Source organism: Choloepus didactylus, chromosome 3 (genome assembly GCF_015220235.1).
Source record: "Choloepus didactylus isolate mChoDid1 chromosome 3, mChoDid1.pri, whole genome shotgun sequence".
In the NCBI taxonomy this organism is placed as follows: Eukaryota; Metazoa; Chordata; class Mammalia; order Pilosa; family Megalonychidae; genus Choloepus; species Choloepus didactylus.
This window is the reverse complement of record NC_051309.1, coordinates 133,599,981-133,621,616: the sequence shown is the minus strand read 5'-3', so window position 1 is coordinate 133,621,616 and position 21,636 is coordinate 133,599,981. Positions and strand designations below refer to the sequence as shown.

General features: G+C 34.5%; 1 protein-coding gene across 8 annotated transcripts in view; it reads right to left on the bottom strand.

The window, feature by feature from the left end:
* Positions 1-21,636, bottom strand: part of KIAA1109 (KIAA1109 ortholog) — a 236,371-nt gene that overhangs the window by 133,525 nt on the left and 81,210 nt on the right. For 7 of the 8 annotated variants that reach the window (XM_037830586.1, XM_037830590.1, XM_037830591.1 and 4 more), the window contains exons 23-31: positions 17,478-17,657; positions 15,336-15,464; positions 13,481-13,600; positions 12,673-12,953; positions 9,201-9,451; positions 5,957-6,206; positions 3,404-4,241; positions 1,224-1,294; positions 532-705 (exon numbers count right to left, since the gene is read on the bottom strand). In XM_037830586.1, the coding sequence (XP_037686514.1) occupies positions 532-705; positions 1,224-1,294; positions 3,404-4,241; positions 5,957-6,206; positions 9,201-9,451; positions 12,673-12,953; positions 13,481-13,600; positions 15,336-15,464; positions 17,478-17,657 (2,294 nt within the window). The remainder of the gene's footprint in view (positions 1-531; positions 706-1,223; positions 1,295-3,403; positions 4,242-5,956; positions 6,207-9,200; positions 9,452-12,672; positions 12,954-13,480; positions 13,601-15,335; positions 15,465-17,477; positions 17,658-21,636) is intronic. The other variant, XM_037830588.1, reaches the window with a different exon arrangement.

The following is a 21,636-nucleotide window of genomic DNA, read 5'->3' as shown; positions in this document are numbered from 1 at the left end:
TTCATTCTACTTATTTGTATTAAGTCTTATATAGTATGACATAAGAATGTTTGCAGTATAAATTATCATAGAAAACTGTATCTTTGCAGTAAAAGCAAGACTTCTATTTGTCCCCACTAAACTCCTTTTCATCTGAACTCCTTTAGCACTCAGTATTTACCACTCAACTCCGTACTTTGTTATCTTTGGATTTTTTTCATGTAGTCTCCCTAGATAGACTATAAGCTCCTTGCAGGACAAAGCATCTATTACTTCCCCTTTTTCCTTTCATTAGGTAGCTAGTAGTAAAAATGCAAAACATAACAGCTAGTTACAGGGTGTTTGATCATTTTGTTCATCACTTCAAAAGCAAAAATAGAAAATATATTGTAATATAATTACTTTAGGCTGAAAAAACATAAGCTAACTTAAACATAGACCTTTTTAAACATACTTTTTTATTCAATCAAAATTGCCACCATTAATATTCTTCTAAATGAACATATTTATCATTTTAAAAATAATAGCTATATTTTTAGACAAAATTAATACCTGTCTAAAGCTTCAGCCACCAGAGGAGTCAGAACAATATCAACAGTTCCTTTTACTTCAACTATGGCTGTTGTCCTGGTCTGACAGACTGGTTGATCCAAGGTCCACTCCTCTGTTAATGTTTCATCATCTGTGTTATCAATGGCTTTCTTTTCGAGAGGAGTATACGGTGTACTATATAATTTCATAAGCAAAGCATATACCATGACAAATAATAGATGTTGGTGACCACTTAAACCTACATTTATTTCAACTAATAATTTCATAGAATTAACTAAACATTTTATTCCCAAAATACTTTTCAAAGACAGATCAAAGAATGCACTAAAATGAAAAGTGACCAAAGATGGCTAATGCATAGAATGAAAAAAAAAAAGATTTGTTTGATATATTTACTTGATGGAGCTTTTCCAAAATACGGAAAGTATAATACTGAATTCTTGTTAGTCACAAGTTTTGATATGCCAAGTTATAGCTTGCCCAGTATGTCTAACAGAACTACTACTGACTATTTAAATGTAGTCAAAGCCATTATAGAAAAAAAGAGCTAAATTATTCTGGGTGATTTAGTCTTCAAGTCAAGGCTATGCTTAAAAAAACAAAAACAAAAACAAAAACAAAAAACTCTATGTATTTCATGTCAGTCAAGAAAGACTGACTTTAAACTTTTTAAGTATGTCATTTTTACTTACTTTAAAGTTGATCCTGAAAGTTGCATGCCTCTGTCTAGCAAAGAATTAGCTGTGAGTCCCTGTTTGATAACCTATAACATAAAACATTACATATGGTCTAGAATCTTAATATTAATTATTTCTCTAATTTTATGATATCTACCAGGTACCAAATTACCTGGTTAACGTGATTTTGATATATTCAATATAAATATCTGACAAATAGAGAAAATCATAGAAAATAGTCAATAGGCAATTTCATTTTCTGTTTCTTCCAACAAATGGCAGGGCATGGTCGTGAGGGTTAAAGAATGAGAGTAAAAGACTACAATTAAAGTTTAAAAGCAAGTGCTTCAAATGTCTTTCCTCTAGAGTTTCTTTTTAAATTCATCTTTTTATATCCAAAACATAACAAATAAAATAAATGATGTACTTGAACAGCCAAATTGAACTGTTATAAATGCTAGTCATTACCTCCTTTGTTCTACTTTTGAAACTGTTTAAAGACAGGAACTCCATGACCTATCTTTTCCAAAGATTTGACTGCCTAATCAAAGTAGATTCATTGAAAAGTAATATTAAAATAATTCTAATCTTTCAGTTACTATGCTGCACATCCAGTGATACCATTAAATTTTATATTGGAAAATTCATATGTCAACATATTTCCACATGGAAAAGCAGAATATTTTAGAATCTTGACATGGACAATTTACCTTAAGTAAGATATGAAATGGGTACAATCTAAGTACTACTACTATTTCTTCTTACTTCAATATATACTCAAACCTATACTTCAATATGTACTCAAACACCTACATAGATCTGTAAGGATAGTCAACACAATTTACCCATCTCCATCATTATCGCTATGTCTTAAGTCCAAGGACTCGTCATCTCTTACACAGATTGCTGCAAGAGACTCCTAAGTGATCATCTCTCTTGACAATTCACTTCCACTTAGTAGCCAGCCATAGGACATGAGAACACATCATATTTCCTTAAAGCCTCCAGAATTTCCCAATGAAATTAAAATAAAATTCTACCTCCTGGTCCAATGGTCTCTAGGTCCTGAATGATCTGGCCCTTGTTTAGGTCTCCATCCTCAACATGAGCAACTCTCTCCCCATTCACTTACTATGCTTTAGGCTCATTGGTCTCTTCCCCACTTTAGGACTTTAGCACAGGCTGATTTCTGTGTCTGTAACACAGTGCCCCCAGCAACTACCATCCTCAGTTACACCCCTTCTTTCGAGTTTCAGCTTAAATATAACCTGCTCAGACAGAACTTATATGTCAATACAGTCTACTAGCCCTGCCATCCTGTTATTCTCTAGCCCAGCAGCCTTTGATTATCTTCATAAGACATATTAATTTGTAAGCATATACTTATCTATTTACCTATTAATTGTCTTTCTCTCTCCCTTAAGACTGTATGTGCCATGCCTGTTTCCTTCACCACTGTGCATCAAATGCCTGGCATACAATTGTATATAATACATATTTGAATAAAGAATGACTGAATAAATACAATTTAGACACCTGAAATATGTATACGTATGTATATACCACATAATATTCTTGCATATTTTTAATCAGATCCATAAGATTTTATATGCCTAATTTTGGTTTTTATCATAAAAAAATTCTCTTATAATTCATAATTTTACAAATAGAGTTTTCATATTGGCTACTATCACTATATTTACTTTGACACATTTTATATTTTCAGGTTTCCTAAAAAGTCATTTACACAATATATTACAGAAATAGACGATAACCACACTGATAGTAAATAATAAAATTTCAAATGGCAAGTGAGTGGAATTGGATTTGCACAGGCATGGCTATGGAGTAGCAGAACTATTAAAAACAACTTTAAAAATTTATTTTTAAGATACAGAAAATATGAAGTTACAGAGAGAAAGACTTGATCCTAATCTTGGAGTAAAATGTCAACACATTATATGTTAATCAGATCATCATTGTGACAATCAAGTCTTCAACTATTCTTCAATTTGATACACTTCAATTTATAATACTCATCAATAACCCTGAGACTTACTGTAATATATGAAGCCATGACTTCAGAAATACTATCTTTCAGAAAGATAACTAAAATGACAGTAATTTTGAAAACTTCCTAAAAATCTATTATCCAAAATAATTGTATCAGTGGAAGTTAATGGTCTACTTTATACCTTAAAAGTTGGAACAGAAAGCTGTTCAAATGACGATGAACTTTCTTCACTGGTTGGTGTATCCAGATCGAGGGGACGATGCAATGAGGACTTAGAGGTTCTTTTGTTGGCTGGGTGCTTAACTGACCAATTAATCACCTGGAACTGAGTAAGGTAAGTCTGATAACAATTCATCACAGGTTGCTGAGAAGTAATCTGTTCACTCTCTACTGTTTTCTCGCCTTCTACAATATACAGATGTTCTATAAGGTCATCTTCTCCACCTAATGCAGAAACAAATGAAGCCTGGGAAGGATGAGCTTTGAATGGCAGAGTTCGGGGATCCTGACTGCTTTCTCCATGGCCAGTAAGTGGTCCTTCTACACTGTGATATATGGAACCCCTACTGTAGTCAATCTGCTGGGTCTGCTTTTTTTTCTTTTTTCTACCTGGGTAAGTTCCAGGGCCTTCATCACTGCTAATGGGCTCAAATTCTTCGGCTGCAGAAAAGTAGGCTTCACTATCAGCCATTGACATGCTGGAATCCATTGATCGATACTGATGAAATGAATTAGAGTCTGCTGATGGTGTGTATGGGAATGAACCGAAACTCCTTCTCTGCTTTGGTGAGTCTAATACATTCTCATCACTTCGAGAGACATCACTACTAAACTGAACGCCAACTGTAACAGGCTGCTTGTCCCCATAAAAAGCAGCAGTAAGGCTCTTGGTACTTCCAAGTCGGGTGGAACACACAGACGCTTGTCGTTTCAAGGGAGATCTAAGAGGAGACTGACCTACTGACTTATCCTGAGTATTAGGAGACACGGGACTGTTTCCTGAAACTTCTGTAAGAACACTAAAACAGAAAGTAAAGCTATTATCACTTCTGTAATCATACAATTTACTCTAAGCATAAACAGGACCTATAAAATCTTTTTAGTATTTTTAACCATTTATTGTCCAAATAAAGCAAAATCTAAAAGTTTACAAAATGATATTTATATAAAGTAACAAAAAAGCACAGTATGTGTTCATTAGCCCACATAGTTCCAAAAGAATTTGAGGCAGCTTACAACACAATAAAACTTTAACCAGAGAATAATCTTATATCCACAATCCATGGAAACAATTACACTCATAAGGTTTTACTTCACATCCTTTAAAAGCTTGTCCAGGGATAAGCCTGGACCCAGCATGTGGGATTAAGAAAATCTTCTTGACCAAAAAGGGGAAGTGAAATGAAACAAAATAAAGTTTCAGTGGCTGACAGATTTCAAATAGAGTCAAAAGGTCATTCTGGAGGGCATTCTTATGTGCTATACAGATATTCCTCTTTAGTTGTTAGTGTATTGGAAGAGCTAGAATAAAATACCTGAAACTGTCAAACTGCAACTCAGTAGCCTTGATTCTTGAAGTTGATTGCATAACTATGTAGCTTACATGGTGTAACTGGTGGCTCACACTCCTTTATCCAGTGTATGACAGATGAGCAGAAAATGGGGACAAAAACTAAATGAAAAATAGGGTGGGATGGGGAGGATGGAATGTTTTAGGTGTTTTTTACTTTTATTTCTTTTGGAATAAGGAAACTGTTCAAAAATTGATTCTGGTGATTAACACACAACTATATGATGGTACTGTGAATAACTGATTGTGCACTGTGGATGACTGTAGGGTATGTGACTATAGCTCAACAAAACTGTATATTTAAAAGAAAAAAAGCTTGTCCAACAAAATATATCAAGGGTCTCTGATTAAATGAGAGTGACTGAAAGAGAAGTAGTCATGGAAAACCCCAATATTTCTAACTTCAGTAACAGATGTAGTAGTGCCATTTACTGAGGCAGAACAAGTTAAGAATGACAGACATAACGTCATGTTTGAGCTCTCCAGGAAAAATCCAAATGGAAATACAAAGAATGTAGGGGGATAATGGGGACAAAGTGGGTTTATGGGACCTTAGCTAGAGCTTTACATTTAAAATATGTTGGCTACAGACCATAATTGAAGCATTTATTGAGACTGTCTGAGAAAATATATAGAATAAGTGGATAAAAGGTGCAGAACAGAACAGAGTTTTAAGGGATAACATTTAACAAACAGCTGGCTATAGGAGAGAGAGAAAGAATAAAGGGAGAAAAGCATGGAGGACACGGTAATGGACACTAAGAAGGAAAAGCCAAAAAGGTGGGAGAGAAATGGGAAATGGGCTATCAGGCCAAGAGGAAAGAGCATTTCAAGAAGGGTGTAGCCAAGGAAGACCAAAAAATTATCCACTGCACTGGAAATATAATATCCAAATGTTAAGAATGGTTCACTCTGAGGGCTGGGATTATAAGAAACACTTATTTTCATAATACTTTTCTGTGTTTTGCCAATATTGGAATAAGTATATAGGTATTACTTTTATAATTGAAAAAACAACAGCAAACAAATATTATTTAACAATATGTCAGGTAGAGAAAAAAAATTTTCTAAAGTAGGAGGAGTGGTAAAGAAGAAGTTTTTCTTGCCTTAATTTTAAGCAACTATAATCTTATGATTAGGTTCTAAAACTAACTGAATACTAACCTTACTTGGCCATCATCTCTTTTCGTACCATGCAGGAACTGTTTTTGAACCAAATGGTCATCAGCAACAGAAGAAGGGCTTTCCTTTTCACCTGCCAATAAAGGTTGTGCAGCACTAGAACTACTATTCTCTTCTGAGGAAGAGGATGAACTATGAGATCGTAATGGTACTTGAAGACTAAGGTGTTGAGTTTTTCTCTCTACTTCTATTCCCATTGACTTGCCTTCCCATTCTTTCCTTTTCACGTTACCTGAACAAACAAAAAAGTGGATTAAGTGAACACAAAAAATTCAAAAACAAATGATAAAAATTAGGAAAACTTAATTTTTAATTCCGTTTTTACATATAGACATCTTTTTAAAATTCAAGGACTTAATTTCACATAGCAATATGCTAAACACTACAGAAATATGTCTACATAGGTATAGATCCAGAGTCCATGGACAGTGATGTTTTTTTCATTCTTTTTTTTTAACCTTTCATTTGAAAATTTTCAACTCACAGAAAACTTTCAAGAATAGTACAAAGAACACCATATATCTTTTACTCATATTTACCTATTTTAAACATTTTGCCCCATTTTGCTCATTATAATATAACATACACAGCACTCTTTGAACCATCTGAGAGTAAGCTGTAGACACTGTGGCCTTTTATCCTAGGCACTTAAAAGTGTATTTCCTAGCAACAGTAGTAAGACATAACCACTGCATGGTTATCAACTTTAGTAAGTTTAATACTGATACAATACTTGAAACTAATCTACCATGTGTTTTTCAATTTTTTCAATTGACCCAATAATGTCATTTAAAGCACTTTTGCCCCCTCTAGTACAGGATCCAATCTAGGATCATACATTACTATATTTGGTTGTCCTATCTTCTTTAACTGAACAGTTCCTCAGCCTTATTTTATCTTTCATGGCATCAATATTTTTTAAGAATATGGCAACTTTCCCCCCGCCATACACATAAGATATAAGTTCGGTGATGTAGGGATTGCATCACTTTTCACTCACTGATGTACTTCTAAGCATCTAGAACAATGCTTGGCACACAGAAAGCACTCTATAAATTTTTTTTTGAATGAATAAATGATTATATAGCCAGAGTAGAGTGAAGCTCCACTGTTTCAGAGTTTTAGAAAAACATTGTGATATGTTATATAAATCTGGAAAGTGGGGGGGGGGGGGGTGAGGAGAATAAAAGAAGAGTTCTATAGCTGCCTAGATCCAAAAAATAACTCCCACCCAACTACCCACATTCACACTCTGAGCTACCTCTGTGATACCCAAGCAAGGGAACCTGCCAGCAAAAAACATCTACCCGAACAGAATGCAGTTCTTGATTGAATTTAAGAGGTAAGAAGACTTAAGAACTTAGAATATGAGTAATATTATTTGCTTCTACTAACACAAATATAAAAATTAGAGCAGCAAAAGTCAAAAGTAAAATGGGTTTGATTCACTTCTAAGTGATAGGAAACTAGTGTTCATTGACTTTCCAAGGAAATCCTTGTTCTACCAATACGTCTTCCTTGATTCTATTCTGACACTGTACAACATCTATACTTAGTTACTGGCAGACTCAACAGTCAGAAAGTCAGATACTTATGTAGGGGTTAATTCTGATCCTTCCTGGACAAGAAACTTAAGACAATTTAGCAATTACAATTCACTACTGAGAGAATCATCAAGAGTTATAGACACTTCCTATTGTACATTATAAGAATCATAATAAGCTTTGCTCTCCTCAGTGTTAGAGGATCTACCATTTTCTCCCCTATCTTTTCCATTACGTGTAAACGTCCTGTAGATTTTCTTTCTTGAATTTGCAATGGTTAAATTTTTGAATTGAAGATCAGAAAATCAAGTCAAGTCTTTATAATTAGTGCCAACTGTAGTACAGCAGAAAGAGAACCAAAGTAGCTCTGATGGCCCTGATTCTCATTTTTACTAAGCCATACACTTGGCTGGATGACTTTGTGCAAAGCAGCCTCAGTGATGAGCCTCAGTTTCCTCGCTATAAAATGGTTAATATCCACCTCACATAGCTGTGGGGTTTAAATGAGAAAATGTCTGTGAAAGCCTTTAAAACCAACATTATTCAATGTGAGAAAATAATATTGTAAGAAGGCAGCTGAGTTAAACTTTATTTAGCATCATTCTTACGTAAATGCCAGCTGAGTTAAACTTTATTTAGCATCATTCTTACGTAAATGGCTGAAAGTTTGGTATTTGCTATTATTTTAGATAATCTGCTGTTATTCTAGGAAAACACCCTTAAAACAACATATTCATGTTTACATATTAATAGTCAGTAAAAAAATCATTTAAACAGGAATCTAGCAAACACAGCTCTTTCCCCTAAGAGCTCCTTATATACGGAAACTCGATCTGATAAACTCTTAAAGCTAAAACTATTTATTTCCTATCTTTCTTTGTTTACTAACAAAAGGCAAAGCTAATGTTTTCAAAAGGATCAAGGAAGAAAGACTAGATATTGGTGAATTATCAAGACTTTTCTATATTTCACTTCTTTACAGCATGGCAACTTCAGCAGTAAATAATGCCCTTAATTGTAGGAACAAAAAAACTAAGAAACCCAAAGGAAAATCCGTTTTTCAAGTCTTTAGAGGAAAGCCACTACATAAGCGTAAATCTAATACATTTAAAGCCTCCATTCATTGCTTATATCAAACTAACATATTTACAAAGTTATTTTAGAGGCTCTAAGGGAAGACCAGATTTATCTTGCTGACACGTTCAATTTCAGTGATAATGAAAATAATCGTGAAAAAATATTTTGCAAAAGAAGTTCGTAACATGGGGAACAATAGTATAAATGTTACTATTGATAAGCCTGCCTTCAAAAGTAAGCTAGTAAATCAACTGTTACCTTGAAGCACAGCCATTTCTAAGTATATGTCTGGAAGCTAGATTACAGGAAAATAATGATACGTAAGGAAACATTGAGAATAGTCTTAGATAGGAAAAATCAACAAGTTAACAACAGGAGATATGAATACTAGATCTACTTTTTTTGCCTTGTGTAACTGAAGAATTCACTCATTTTATTTGGCACCTGCAAAACAAAGGTGGATTATACTGAACCCCATCCATAGGGCTGCTCAAAAAAACTGAGTTGAACAAAGTTAACAGTGAACTTCCCTTGGAAGAACAGTACAGGGATGAAGGTAATAAAAGATTAGCACACACAGGTGACAAAATAACACATTTTCTTACCATCAACAATTTTGGGAATTTCTTTAGTAATAATCCATTCTCCAGGCTGTAGCAGGGACTGTCCATAATACATATCAGACTCTGCACTCGTACTTGAAAATGCAGAGCTACTGGAAGGTGTCAACTCTTCAAGTTTGAAGAAATCTAGGCCTGTCACTGTGCCACCAAAGAATCTACAGCCCCCGAGACAACCACACTTGTTCCTACACCTCTTATTCTTCAGGGTATCATCTGGCCATAAAAACCACAACCTAAAAAGAACCCAAAACAAAAAAACAAACAAACAACAAAAATTCATTAAGAAAGGAAAAATTTTTTGGCAGATAATGATAAATGTAATTTAATTGCTAACATTTCTCCAAGACAAAGTTAACACAAACAAAAGGCTTATTTCTACTTTTTAATCATTTTGCCTTTCTAAAAAAATAAGTCTCACCAAATGGGTGAGACAAAAATGAGTAGGAACAATGATAATACAGTATACATAAACATAAAACAGAGTTCAAAAGAAGAAAATATAAAAATCAGATATTTAAACCCAGTTTTAAAAAGCAGTAAATATTTGCAAAAGGACTAAAATTTTAAAATATCAATTTAAAAAATAAACAAAACTATTAATATAATTATGTTTAGCAGATAACTTACTATCTTTAGCATTCCAGGACATATTTCAATGGCAAATTTAACACATCAAAATATTATAAATATGGGGCAAGTAAGAAATTATCTATCAATGAAACCCAAACAATATACGATTTTATGTTTTAGAGAAAAATATAAATAGGTCTGTGAAGGGCCTGATTATGTGAATTTCTAACAACTTCCCAAGAGATGTTGATGCTGGTGGTTTGGGGACTACACTCGTAGGAAACATAAATCTAATGAAACTAACAGCGTGTGTGTGTTGTGTGTGTGTGGGGGGGGGGTAGCTTTTCCAGTAATATCAGGAATGAATACACCTTTTCCCTCAAACTCCTCAAACATGCACAAAGGTAGCCATGCTGAAGATCAGTGATTTAGTAGGTATATAGGAGGCAATCCACCTTGGGCCCTAAGCACCCTCCCATGTTCTTGCTGGGTACACAAGGCTCTGCTACTGTTTACAGAGGTATTTCTCAGGGTTGTGGTCACAGCAAGCAACCTGAAGGAATGAGGTAATATTCCACACCAGAGAAGAGCAGACTTCCACTTACTATAAAAGTATTAGATTCCTTAAGCTCAATGTTCTTCTCCTGCAACACAACTTACTGTGTGTGCACACATCCAATACTAGCCCTTTGGGTCATCCCCACAGGATTTAGGGATAGGGTTGCCAGAATTAGCAAATAAAAATACAAGTAAAAATACTGTCCTATGCAATATTTGAGACATATTTATACTAAAACATTATTCGTTATTCATCTGAAATTCAAATTTAACTGGTCATACTGTATATTTCATGCAACCCTACTTAAGAGGCATGGGGAACTAATGCAAATGCATATGGAATTCCGGCTACTGCTGATGCTTTTCATTAAGCAATGAAACCAACTTAAATGATCCATATTAAGCAACCTGAGTCATCTGGAATCACCTTCCTCAGCTTCATTAGCACCTTGCTTCACCACCTGACCTAATCAGACATAGTTTACCCTAACTGGCTTCCTGAGCAATAATTAAGTAACAAACCCAGATTTTTTTAAACAACATTCTCCACAAATGAGCTTACATACTCAGATTTACACACTGTTACGTCTTCCTACATTAATATAGATGATTAATGTAATCTCAATCAAAACCTCTTCTAAAATTTCTTCTAAACTGAAAAATAATCCTAAAGTTCTTTTGGAAAAGAAAAATATATGAAAATACCTAAAAATTTTGTGGAGAAATAAAGAGGGACTAGGTGTAAATTTTTTCCTCTGTATTTAGATAGATATTTGCAGAAAAATCTTACCTACATTCTCACACACACACGCCCCAGACTGATTAGTGTTTTACATTAAGGAAAAGTAAAAGAAAAAAATGAAAAAAAAAAGGGGCACTATCTGATTTCTAGCCAAAGAAGCATTTCTAAAAGAAGTGGAAGAAATCATAAAGGGAAAGACTGTCACTTGAAAGTAAAAATTAAAACCTGTACATCAGAATTTAAAAGTCAAAAAATAAAGCACACTGGAAAATATTATTTACAGGGATCACAGTATGGGTGATAATTTATAAACAGTTCTTAAAATTGGTAAGAGAACACTAGGAGTCCAATAGATAAATGCAACAAACAAACAAAAAAACCAAAACAGTTAATAAATATATGTAAAAAAATATGAATCTCGAAATAAATGTAAAATAAAACAGAGATCCAAGTTATAAAAAAATTTAAAAAATAAACAAAACACTTAAAAGATAGCAAAGGTTCAGTGAGACAGGGACTCACCTAAAAAGCCACTGGAAACATAAAATGAAAAAATCTTTCTGAGAAGTAAACAGGAAATGCATTTCAAAATTCTTAATCTTTAAACCAATAACACCCCCTTCTAGGAAAGCATTTAAAGGAAATAATCAGAAAAGTGTGGAAAAATGACATTATGTGTGAAAAGATGTTCCTCTTACTATTATTTATATGACAAATTTAGAAACAATTTCAATATTTAATATAAGGACAGTGGTTAAGTAAAGCATAGTATATCTTTTTGATGGAGTATCATAATTTGGTTAAAAAGATCTTTATAAAATTTTCAGTCATATGGGCAGATGCTTAGGCTATAAGTTTAATGCAAGCATGTAGAATTAAAAAAATGTAAATACAAAATGATCTCAAGTATAAGAAAAACATTAAAATACTGGAAAGAAATATGATAAAAACTGTAGTAGGTTTATTTTCCTTTTTTTCTTGATCGTTTCTTGCATTTTTAGAATAAGCATGTATTAACTTTATAATGGAGAGGTAGAAATGGAAAAAGTCATACAGTTATTTCACAAGAAGTGATTCAGGAAAAGGCTCTGGCAACTTTTTAAAAGGCAAGTAAAATCATTTCTTAAAGACCAATGGAAAGAGGTCTATGTGCACTCACTCTTCCTGCAGTTCTGAAGGCCCACAAATGGAGGACTTTTAGAGTGCATGGTGATAGTAATGATGATTTCTAGGAATGATGAGTTGGAAGTGGAAAGCTGGTGTGAGGGTAGTGCTCTACAAAATATTATTTCAGGACTAGTAATTTAAACATGTTTCACTTTTCACAAACACAATTTGAGCTTAGAAATGCATTAGAACACAGCGTCATCTACAGCAACACACCATCACCAGAGAGGAGATATATAAAGTATTTACTTAAATATCGGGTCCTTATACATTCCATTGAAGTGCAGCAGAACAATCTTACTAGGCTTTTACTTAAAATGTTCTTATTCCATTTTTAACAGCACAGTTTCCTCTAAATTACCTAGTTATTTTTCATCTTAACCTGAGACTACTGATATTCTTAAAATTTTCACTTACCTCTTAGTTCTGGCATCATGAGTTTCTAAGAAATGTCTTTGTGCCTCATGTTTAGAATGATGATCAGCAGCTAATGCAATATCAACAGTAATAAGTCCTAAATTGGCTGACCCAGCTTCGAGCCAATAGGCTCTCCGTAGCACTGCAGGCTGAAGTCCACCTCTGCAATTGTTTAATTGCTCGATGTATTGCCTCACTTGAAAATCTTGAATTGCAGCACTTATTCCTTCCCCAACCGACTGATTGTGGAGATTACAGTTTGCAACCCGAATTGCGCCCATCTAAAATTGAATGAAGTAAATGAAACAAAATTGTGTTTTTATAAGCAGCTTAGAATAAACTACCAAATAGGTGGTCCATTTCAAAAAGAGGGAAAGGCAGGTAGTGGAAGGAAAGAAGTATACAGAAAAGAAAAGGAAATGGAAAAGGAAAGGCAACAAGTGGAAAGAAAAAGGTAAAAGAAAAAAAGAAAAAAAAGCAGGGAAACAAAAGATAAACACAATAAATAAAACAATTAAACTTTCAATAGGAAATAAGAGGATAAAAGGAAAAGTTTATAGTTTATATTCCTGCCATAAAGAAATGTTGTAATAATTTAGTTGGAGTAAAAAGGTGGTCAAAAACATGCCTTAAAAAAGTAGTAGTCGAAGAGAACATGGATGAATAAAAAATTGAAAGCTACCTCCTAAAATGCTGTGATATTCTGGGATGGTAAACTATAAATGTGAGTGTATTTCAAGAAATAGAGTTTTGGTTTAATAAAAAGGAGAAAGAAGTACAGTGACCAAAAAAAGACAAATTTTTTTACCTTTATATTTGTAGCACAGCCATGCTCCACAATATAAATATCAGCTCCATCTATGGCTAAACGAGTCATAGTATATTTCAAATCATCTGAAGTTGGACAAGGCCCAGGAATACAGTTCAACTAAAATGATAATTAATTATGACCAATTTTTTAGATACTTATGTCTCATTATTTAAATAAACGAATACAAAAACAAAAAACCCCAAGATTCCAGTTGCATGTGTATTTTATTCATAAAAATCAGTCTATTAAACAGTATATTTTTATAACAGCAAATGGAATCATTAGTAATTAGTTACCAATTAGAAAACTAATCACAATTAACCATGTAACTATTTTCATTCAAAAGGGGCAAGTGGCAGGTATACTTAATAGAATAAGCATACAACCTGTCATCAAAACTATAAAATAATAATTAAGACTGTAAGTGACAATGTCACAGGTTTAGAATTGTATAGGAATTTAAACTCAATGCTCTCTATTGATGTATTTCCTCCATGCAAAAATAAGTCTAAACAAAATAATCTGAAGTGAAAAAAAGCAGATTAAATGTCTGCCTGGAGTAGGGGACTGACTACAAAGGGACACAGGAATTTTCAAAAGTAATAGAAATGTTCTATATCTTCATTGGTGATATGTTACAGCAGTATAAAAAGTATTTGTCAAAACTCAAACTGTACACTTAAAAAGAGTGCATTTATTGTATCAAAGTATGTCTCAATAAAGTTGGTATTAAAAAAAAAAAAGAAGATGGGGCACCTAAAGGCATGTGTGAATTATCTATAGGCAACTAATTGCCTGACATATGCCTGAGGAACCAATTCCCTGGAGCCTGGCAACGTGCTGATAATAAGAAAAAAATAATTTTATCATCAATTATAGCTGTTTCCCTTATTGTCACTAAATAAGCATATATTTCAGATTCTTTTTTTGCTGAAAATGTAAAGCAGGATGTATTACTTTCAATGCACAGGAATACAGTGAGGTAAACAAATGTAGTTTGTAGAGCAAAAGAAGAAATAAAAAAAGAAGGATACCTATGAGAAGGAAGTTAGAAAAAAAATAAAATGTTAACAACCATTATTATTTCTGAGTTGTGGAATTAGAATAAGTTATTTTTCTTTTTTGAAACTGTGATGTTTTCCAGGTTTTCTGAAATAAGCATATTTCCAAAATCGGGGAAAAATGCCCCACCCATCCAATTTATAAAAGGAAAGTAGTTGTTGCAAAACAATACTCTACATTTTACTGCCACTGCACATGGTTTTAGGGCTTAGCATCTATTACAACCCTTGTGAAGGTACTGAAATGAAGGCACCTGTGTAATGTAAGGCAGTGTCACACAGTGGAAACAGCACAAGATTTGGAGTCAGGAAACATGTCAAACACCCAGAATTTGGGAGTCACATTATAGGATAATAGGCATGTTCCAGAATGGTCTGCAAACCATCTCATGTAAGGAATTTGACCTTCCCCTTGTTTCAATTTCCAAATCTTCTACATAAATATACAGCCATATGCCAAATAATTAAGTATAATAATGTAATAAGACATGAGTGTTAGTATAAAGGTAAAAGGCAATATACAACTTTTTATATTCCATTTATTTGGGAATATATATATTCATAATACATATATGTATATAAGATATATAAGATATTATATTCATAATATCTTAATCACTTGGGACTAAATAACTGGTTCAGAATTTGGAAAATAATTTTATTAAAGAAAAAAGTGTACTGCAATGTTTACTTCATGGCTATGTGCATTAAATTTAAAGTTAACATCCCAATCTTTCATTTTTAAAAATCCATAAATGTTTATAATACTGATAACATATTTGTTAACATACCTTAGAGTCACAGAACCGACGATCAATTCCATGCTGACATATTATTACTGACTTTGGTCTTTCCAGTTCATACTCTCGACATACCACATGAAAAACAAATGTCTGTCCCCACTCCAAGAGAGATGTCAGCTACAAAGAAGCAGTGACAGGATGACAACACTGCTAGCACTTTAAACAACTGTTCAGAGTTTAAAACCTTATTAAGAATATTAACACAGCTTGAAAGAACCCAAAAGCTATCTTAAGACCTGAAGCTACATTTTGTTGTTAGCCAATATTGTGATTTTTCTACCTTGACATTATTCATAAGCTTCTGTCACATGTCAGTTGTGAATGACAAAATGTATTGCCAAAATGAACACTCATTCTGATTGAAATATTCCACTTAGCATATAGCAAATACTTTTCTTCAAGGTTTTACATGACAACTGGAATCATCTGTGCAGAAAAGCATCTAAAATTCTCTACTTAATAATAAAGCTTTAATGTGAAATTTTTTAAGTACAGTATCTAGTTATCATATTGAGGGACAATTTTAGAAAAATAGATATTTTGAAGATAAAATTACTTTTGTCTATGTAAATAGAAGCTTAATTAAGCATGTATCAATTCTTAATCAAGTCTTGGGTTAAAAAAAACGTTAATTTTGTAACTGATTAGAGTTATTAACCATAAAAACCAAAGGAATAGGTAGAAATTATGTTATCTCTCCAAAAAGTACATAATTTAAACTCTTGGAAAACATCTTTAAAACGTACAAAGAATGAAATAAACATTAAAAACACCTATGGATTCATGAACATCTCAGGAAACAGTGATGCCAAAATTCTAGTGCATAGAAAGAGAAATGTTTCATCTTCTAATGAGGGCAATTTATAAGAATATGAGATTCTAGTTACAATAAAGGAATTGTGCCCAGTCTTACAGGGCCAGCCTAGCTTTATTCTTTTGTCAGAGAATAAGGTGCTTTGTTATACGCTTCAGCGATTATTGTGTATTTAGAGACGGAAAATGGGAGATAATAAAGAGAGGATAGTTACAAGGCCAATCAGCACTGAACATTTCTTTTCATCCATTTTAATGCATACCCTTATACATTCTAATATTATGCTGAGATGCCATTCAACTCCAAAATGGACCTCTCAATCCTATTCCTTCTCCTGCTGTTTCTAGAATCTTAATTTTTGCTACCCTCCAGCAATTTCTTTCAGATACACAAGATACCTAGATTCTTTATTTACTTTCTTGTTGCTACTACATGCCTCTACTTTCTATGCTTCATATTCAATCTGTAACTTTTTATCAAAATTGAGTATGTGTTTCTACCACTTTCCAATTTTTCTGAAATGCCACAATACATATTCACATTAACATAAATATATAACTCAACAGGTAAAATGTCACAGTAATACAACCAATCAAATAAATTTCAATGGTCTATTTCTAGAATGAAATAATCCTTAAGGCTTCCGAGTCTTCTAAAGATAAAGGGTGGAAGGCAGAGAGGAAGAATTTAATCAAAAAGTTCACACGTAGCACCTCTGGACCAGAATTACGTATCAGTAAATTTATTTTTCTGTTTTTAGACCAGTAACAACATCATTAATAGCAAGTACAAATGAAGTTATCTTGCTTTGGGGCCTGATAGGTTAAGAAGTATTCTACTAATCCTTAGCATCATAAGAACTACTTCAAATCCTACTTAAGAAAGCAAAGAAAACAAGAAAGCAAAGTTCTTGGAAAATTATTCCAAATACTGGTAAAAGATCATTCCAATAGCAGAAAGCCAAATAATATAATTTGAGGACTATTCTAACTTGATTTCCAGAATAGTTTTCATCCTGAGATTTCCCCTAAGAAAGTCTTGAATTCTTGAAAGTATTATGTAGAACTATATATCATTACAACCGTCAAACATACGTAGCTCAGAAAAATGAAACCGGTCTCATCATTCACTGCTAGCAAACTTCTGAATGGCAAGAATGGCTTCAATCCAAAAAATAAAAAATAAAAAAAGGTTATCTGGCCATCAGAAAGCCTTTAGTTGAGATGCAATGCACATCTCTAACAGTCATACAAGTTACTGTTGAAGATGTGAGAAAAGCAAAAAGAAAATAAGTAGTAATACTATGAGAATCATACCTGTGGTGCTGTGACCTTAGCTGTAAGGCTTCCAGCCTGCACATCAATTAGCCATGCATATTCTAAGGAATCACTTCCCAAAGGAAGACCTTCTGCTGAGAACATAGCATGTGCTCTCAGCTGCAGACCTGACAAACTGATGTGACCTTCTCTGAGTACTTCATCCACAGGGGGTCGCTGCTGAAAACAACAATATTGAGACCGTAAATACAAGAAAATAACACAGTTTACAGTTGCTTCTCCACCCCTGCAATCCCCTCAGAGATGAACAGTAAAACCACGCTATCTGAAAAATAGACTTCAGAATCCACATGCTCCTAACACAACCTTGGACCTATAAAAGTAGTCTGAATTAAATTTCTTTAGTGACAACATCTATAAGTCCAACTACAAAGCAAGATTCACAAGTCCTAAAAAGCCGATTTTCTACAACTGGTAACTGCATCTATTAATAAGAAGAAATTAGCACTCTGACAAGAAATGTAAGAGGCCAACTTTTGTATAGAAAGGTTAGGAATCATGAGATTAAAATACTAAAAAGAAGAAATAACAGGGAAAAATGAAGACTATTAAGACTGTTAAATGAAAAACTGGGGAAAAAAGGCCAACTTCCATATAGATTTTGAGGGCTGCATAAACATACAAGGGATAAGAATTTTATCTTATAGAAAATAATTGTAAAAGCAGTATATAATTATAACAGAAGTATATTATTTGAAAGAGGAAAATTCTGAGACTTATTCAGAGATAAAGGATATGTCCTAAAATAGGGTGTTCCATGGAACACTAGTTCTTTAGAATATTATTAGGAATAACGAGTCATGTAAGTTTGGAAATTCCCTACCATCAGTCACCAAGTGCTATTGAATCTACTGCCCAATCTCTATCAAATGCATTGACTTCCTTCCATCTCCTCTGCTATCATCCTGGTCCAAATATCACCTCTTGCCAGGAATTTTGCAATAACTTCTAATTGGCCTCTCAGCATTCACTTTTATATCTCTTTGCTCCATATTCTACAAATGCCCACAGAGATCTTTGTAAAATGTAAATCTGATGTCACTTCTCTATTTAAAATCTAATACCCTTAGAATACATACACATCCAAAGTCCTTAAGTTCACTTGCTCCCATTAATCTCTTCAGCCTCATCTCTTGCCATACCCCTGTTCCATCTGTTTCAGCCATAGCATACTTTTCTTGGTTCTGCAAACACATCCACCTGCTTCCTCCCAGACCTCAACCACAGAGCATTTCTTCAAGATGTGCTCTTTGCCTAGAATGCAATTCCTTCTCTTGGAATAACTAACTCTGCCACATCCCTCAGGTCTCAGGCATTACTTTGTCAAAGGAGACATCCCTGCTAACAGACCATTAATGCTACCAAGACAGCTTACACCTCTTCTTGCAGCACTTGCACAATTGAAATGATCTAATTTTAATGTCCCCAGCATTTACTTCTCCACCAGCTTCATTAGGGCAAGGACCATTTCTTCTGTCGTGTTCAACATGTATCTTACTGCTCCTAACAGAATGACTACACAGAGTAGATGTTGCTAATTGACTGACTGACTATATAGATTTCTTCATAGCAAACATTCTCAGAGCCTTCAGTATAATAATATACATTGTGACATTCAACAAAAATTTCTCAAGGTAATTTTATTTAACCTTTTTATTTAATGTGTGCACAGGGCATTTCACAGTGTGAGTACTAACTATCTCAGAAATAAAATATCCACCAATACTTCTACTAGTACCTTGATATTTCCACTTCATGAACTCATTCTCTAATCCCCAAATAAATGATACTGTATGATTTATTTCTCAGTCTCTCTAGAGTTTGCGATACATCGATAACAAGGGTTGATATTAACCCTCATACTGGGCTCAATAATTTTTTTTTTTAATATTTGGTAAAGCCTTTTGAATATACAGTGGATAAAATAAAAACTGAAGTGCCAGCCAGTACTCAACAAACCAGATATTCATCTAAGATTCTCAGAACTCATCCTTAAGAACAGATTTCCCCTTTCCCGTTTATCAATTTCCCTAACAGACCACAGCATAAAATCTGTAAGTAAAAACAGCAGATGCAAGCCGGGAGACCACTCCCCCCACAGCCTGAGCTGCAAAGCCTCATGGTGCTAGACAGAAGCTCTCTCCCAGCAAGCGAATGTCACTCAGCTGAGCTCCAACTGGGGTTTTAATTATCAAGTGTGAACTGCTCACTATGAACTACGAATCCCCAGCAAGCAGACAAGGCTTTGGGTGACGACTGACTTTGGAGAGCTGAAGGGTCACTGTGGACTAGCCCTGAAGGGGACTTTCTGTCCCTGTTTCAGCTCAGTGGAGAAAGGCTCAGCCATTTTCAGTTCCTAGTGCTTGGACCCAGACAAGGGTGGAGATAGCACAGGCAGAGAGATCATTGAAATGCTAATGACCTCTCCCTAGGGGGTTTATCTTCTCTAAGACAAAAGGGGTGGGGCCCAGCTCTACCACCCGCCTTCAATTCAGAACCAGACCCCAGAGCCTGGGGGAAAACAGCCACAGGCCACACCTCCTTATAACAGTCTGGAATTAGAGGCTGACAGGCACCACCTGCTGGGCAGAAAAGCACAGGGACCTGAGGCCTCACAGAGTATACAAATTTTCTAAGACATACCCTCAGGGAAATCAGATACTGAATATTTTTTTCTTCTGGGACCTGAGCCTGTTCTGGTCTGGGAAAACCTGAATGGGATATTCAAGGAAACCACACCTAGACAACAGAAAACTACAACCTACACTAGGAAAAATGAAGTTATGGCCCAGTCAAAGGAACAAACTTACACTTCAACTGAGATACAGGAATTGAAACAACTAATACTAAGTCAATTCAAAAAGTTTAGGGAAGATATGGCGAAAGAGCTAAACCGTATAACAAAAACACTGGGCGTACATAAGGCAGAAATTGAAAGTTCAAAAAACTAACTGGCAGAATCTACGGGAATGAAAGGCACAACACAAAAGATGAAAGATGCAATGGAAACATACAACAGCAGATCTCAAGAGGCAGAAGAAAACACTCAGGAGCTGGAGAACAAGGCACCTGAAAGCCTACACTCAACAGATAGAGACAAGAAGGTAAAAATATGAGTAATGTCTCCGGGAACTTAAGGACAAAACAAAAAGCAAGAATGTATGTGTCATGGGTGTCCCAGAAGAAGAAGAGAAGGGGAAAGGAGTAGAAGCGATAACAGAGGAAATAATCAATGAAAATTTCCCATCTCTTATGAAAGACATAAAATCACAGATCCAAGAAGCGCAGCGTACCCCAAACAGAATAGATCTGAGTAGGCCTACGCCAAGACACTTAATAATCAGATTATCAACATCAAAGATAAAGAGAGAATCCTGAAAGCAGCAAGAGAAAAGTGATCCATCACATACAAAGGAAATTTGATAAGACTATGTGCGGATTTCTCAATAGAAACCATGGAGGCAAGAAGGAAGTGGGGTGATATATTTAAGATACTGAAAGAGAAAAACCACCAACCAAGAATCCTATATCTGGCAAAACTATCCTTTAGATATGAGGGAAAATTTAAAATATTCTCTGACAAACAGACAATGACAGAGTTCATGAACAAGATACCTGCTCTACAGGAAACACTAAAGGAAGCACTGCAGACAGAAAGGAAAAGACAGGAGTGAGAGGTTTGGAAAACAATTTTGGGAGATAGTAGCATAACAATGGAAATACGCCGAACAAAGATGACTGTGAATATGGTTGAAAGATGAAGGCTGGGAACATGTGAGACACCAGAACAAAACACGAATTATAAAGATTGGGACTGTGTAACTCAGGGAAACCTGGGGTGCTCAACGATTGTAATAAAAGGTACAAATATGTTTTTACATGAGGTAGAACAAATGAATGTCAACATTGCAAGGTGTTAAAAAGAGGGTGGGATTGGGGGGAAAATACAGTCAATGCAAACTAGAGACTATAACTAACAGAAACATTGTATTATGCTTCCTTTAATATAACAAAGGCAACATACCAAAGCTAAATGCATATGGGGGTGGGGGTGGGGATATAGAGGAAGGGTATGGGACTCCTGACATTGGTGATGTCTGACTCTTTATTCTGCTTTAGGTTTATGCTATCTTTCGTT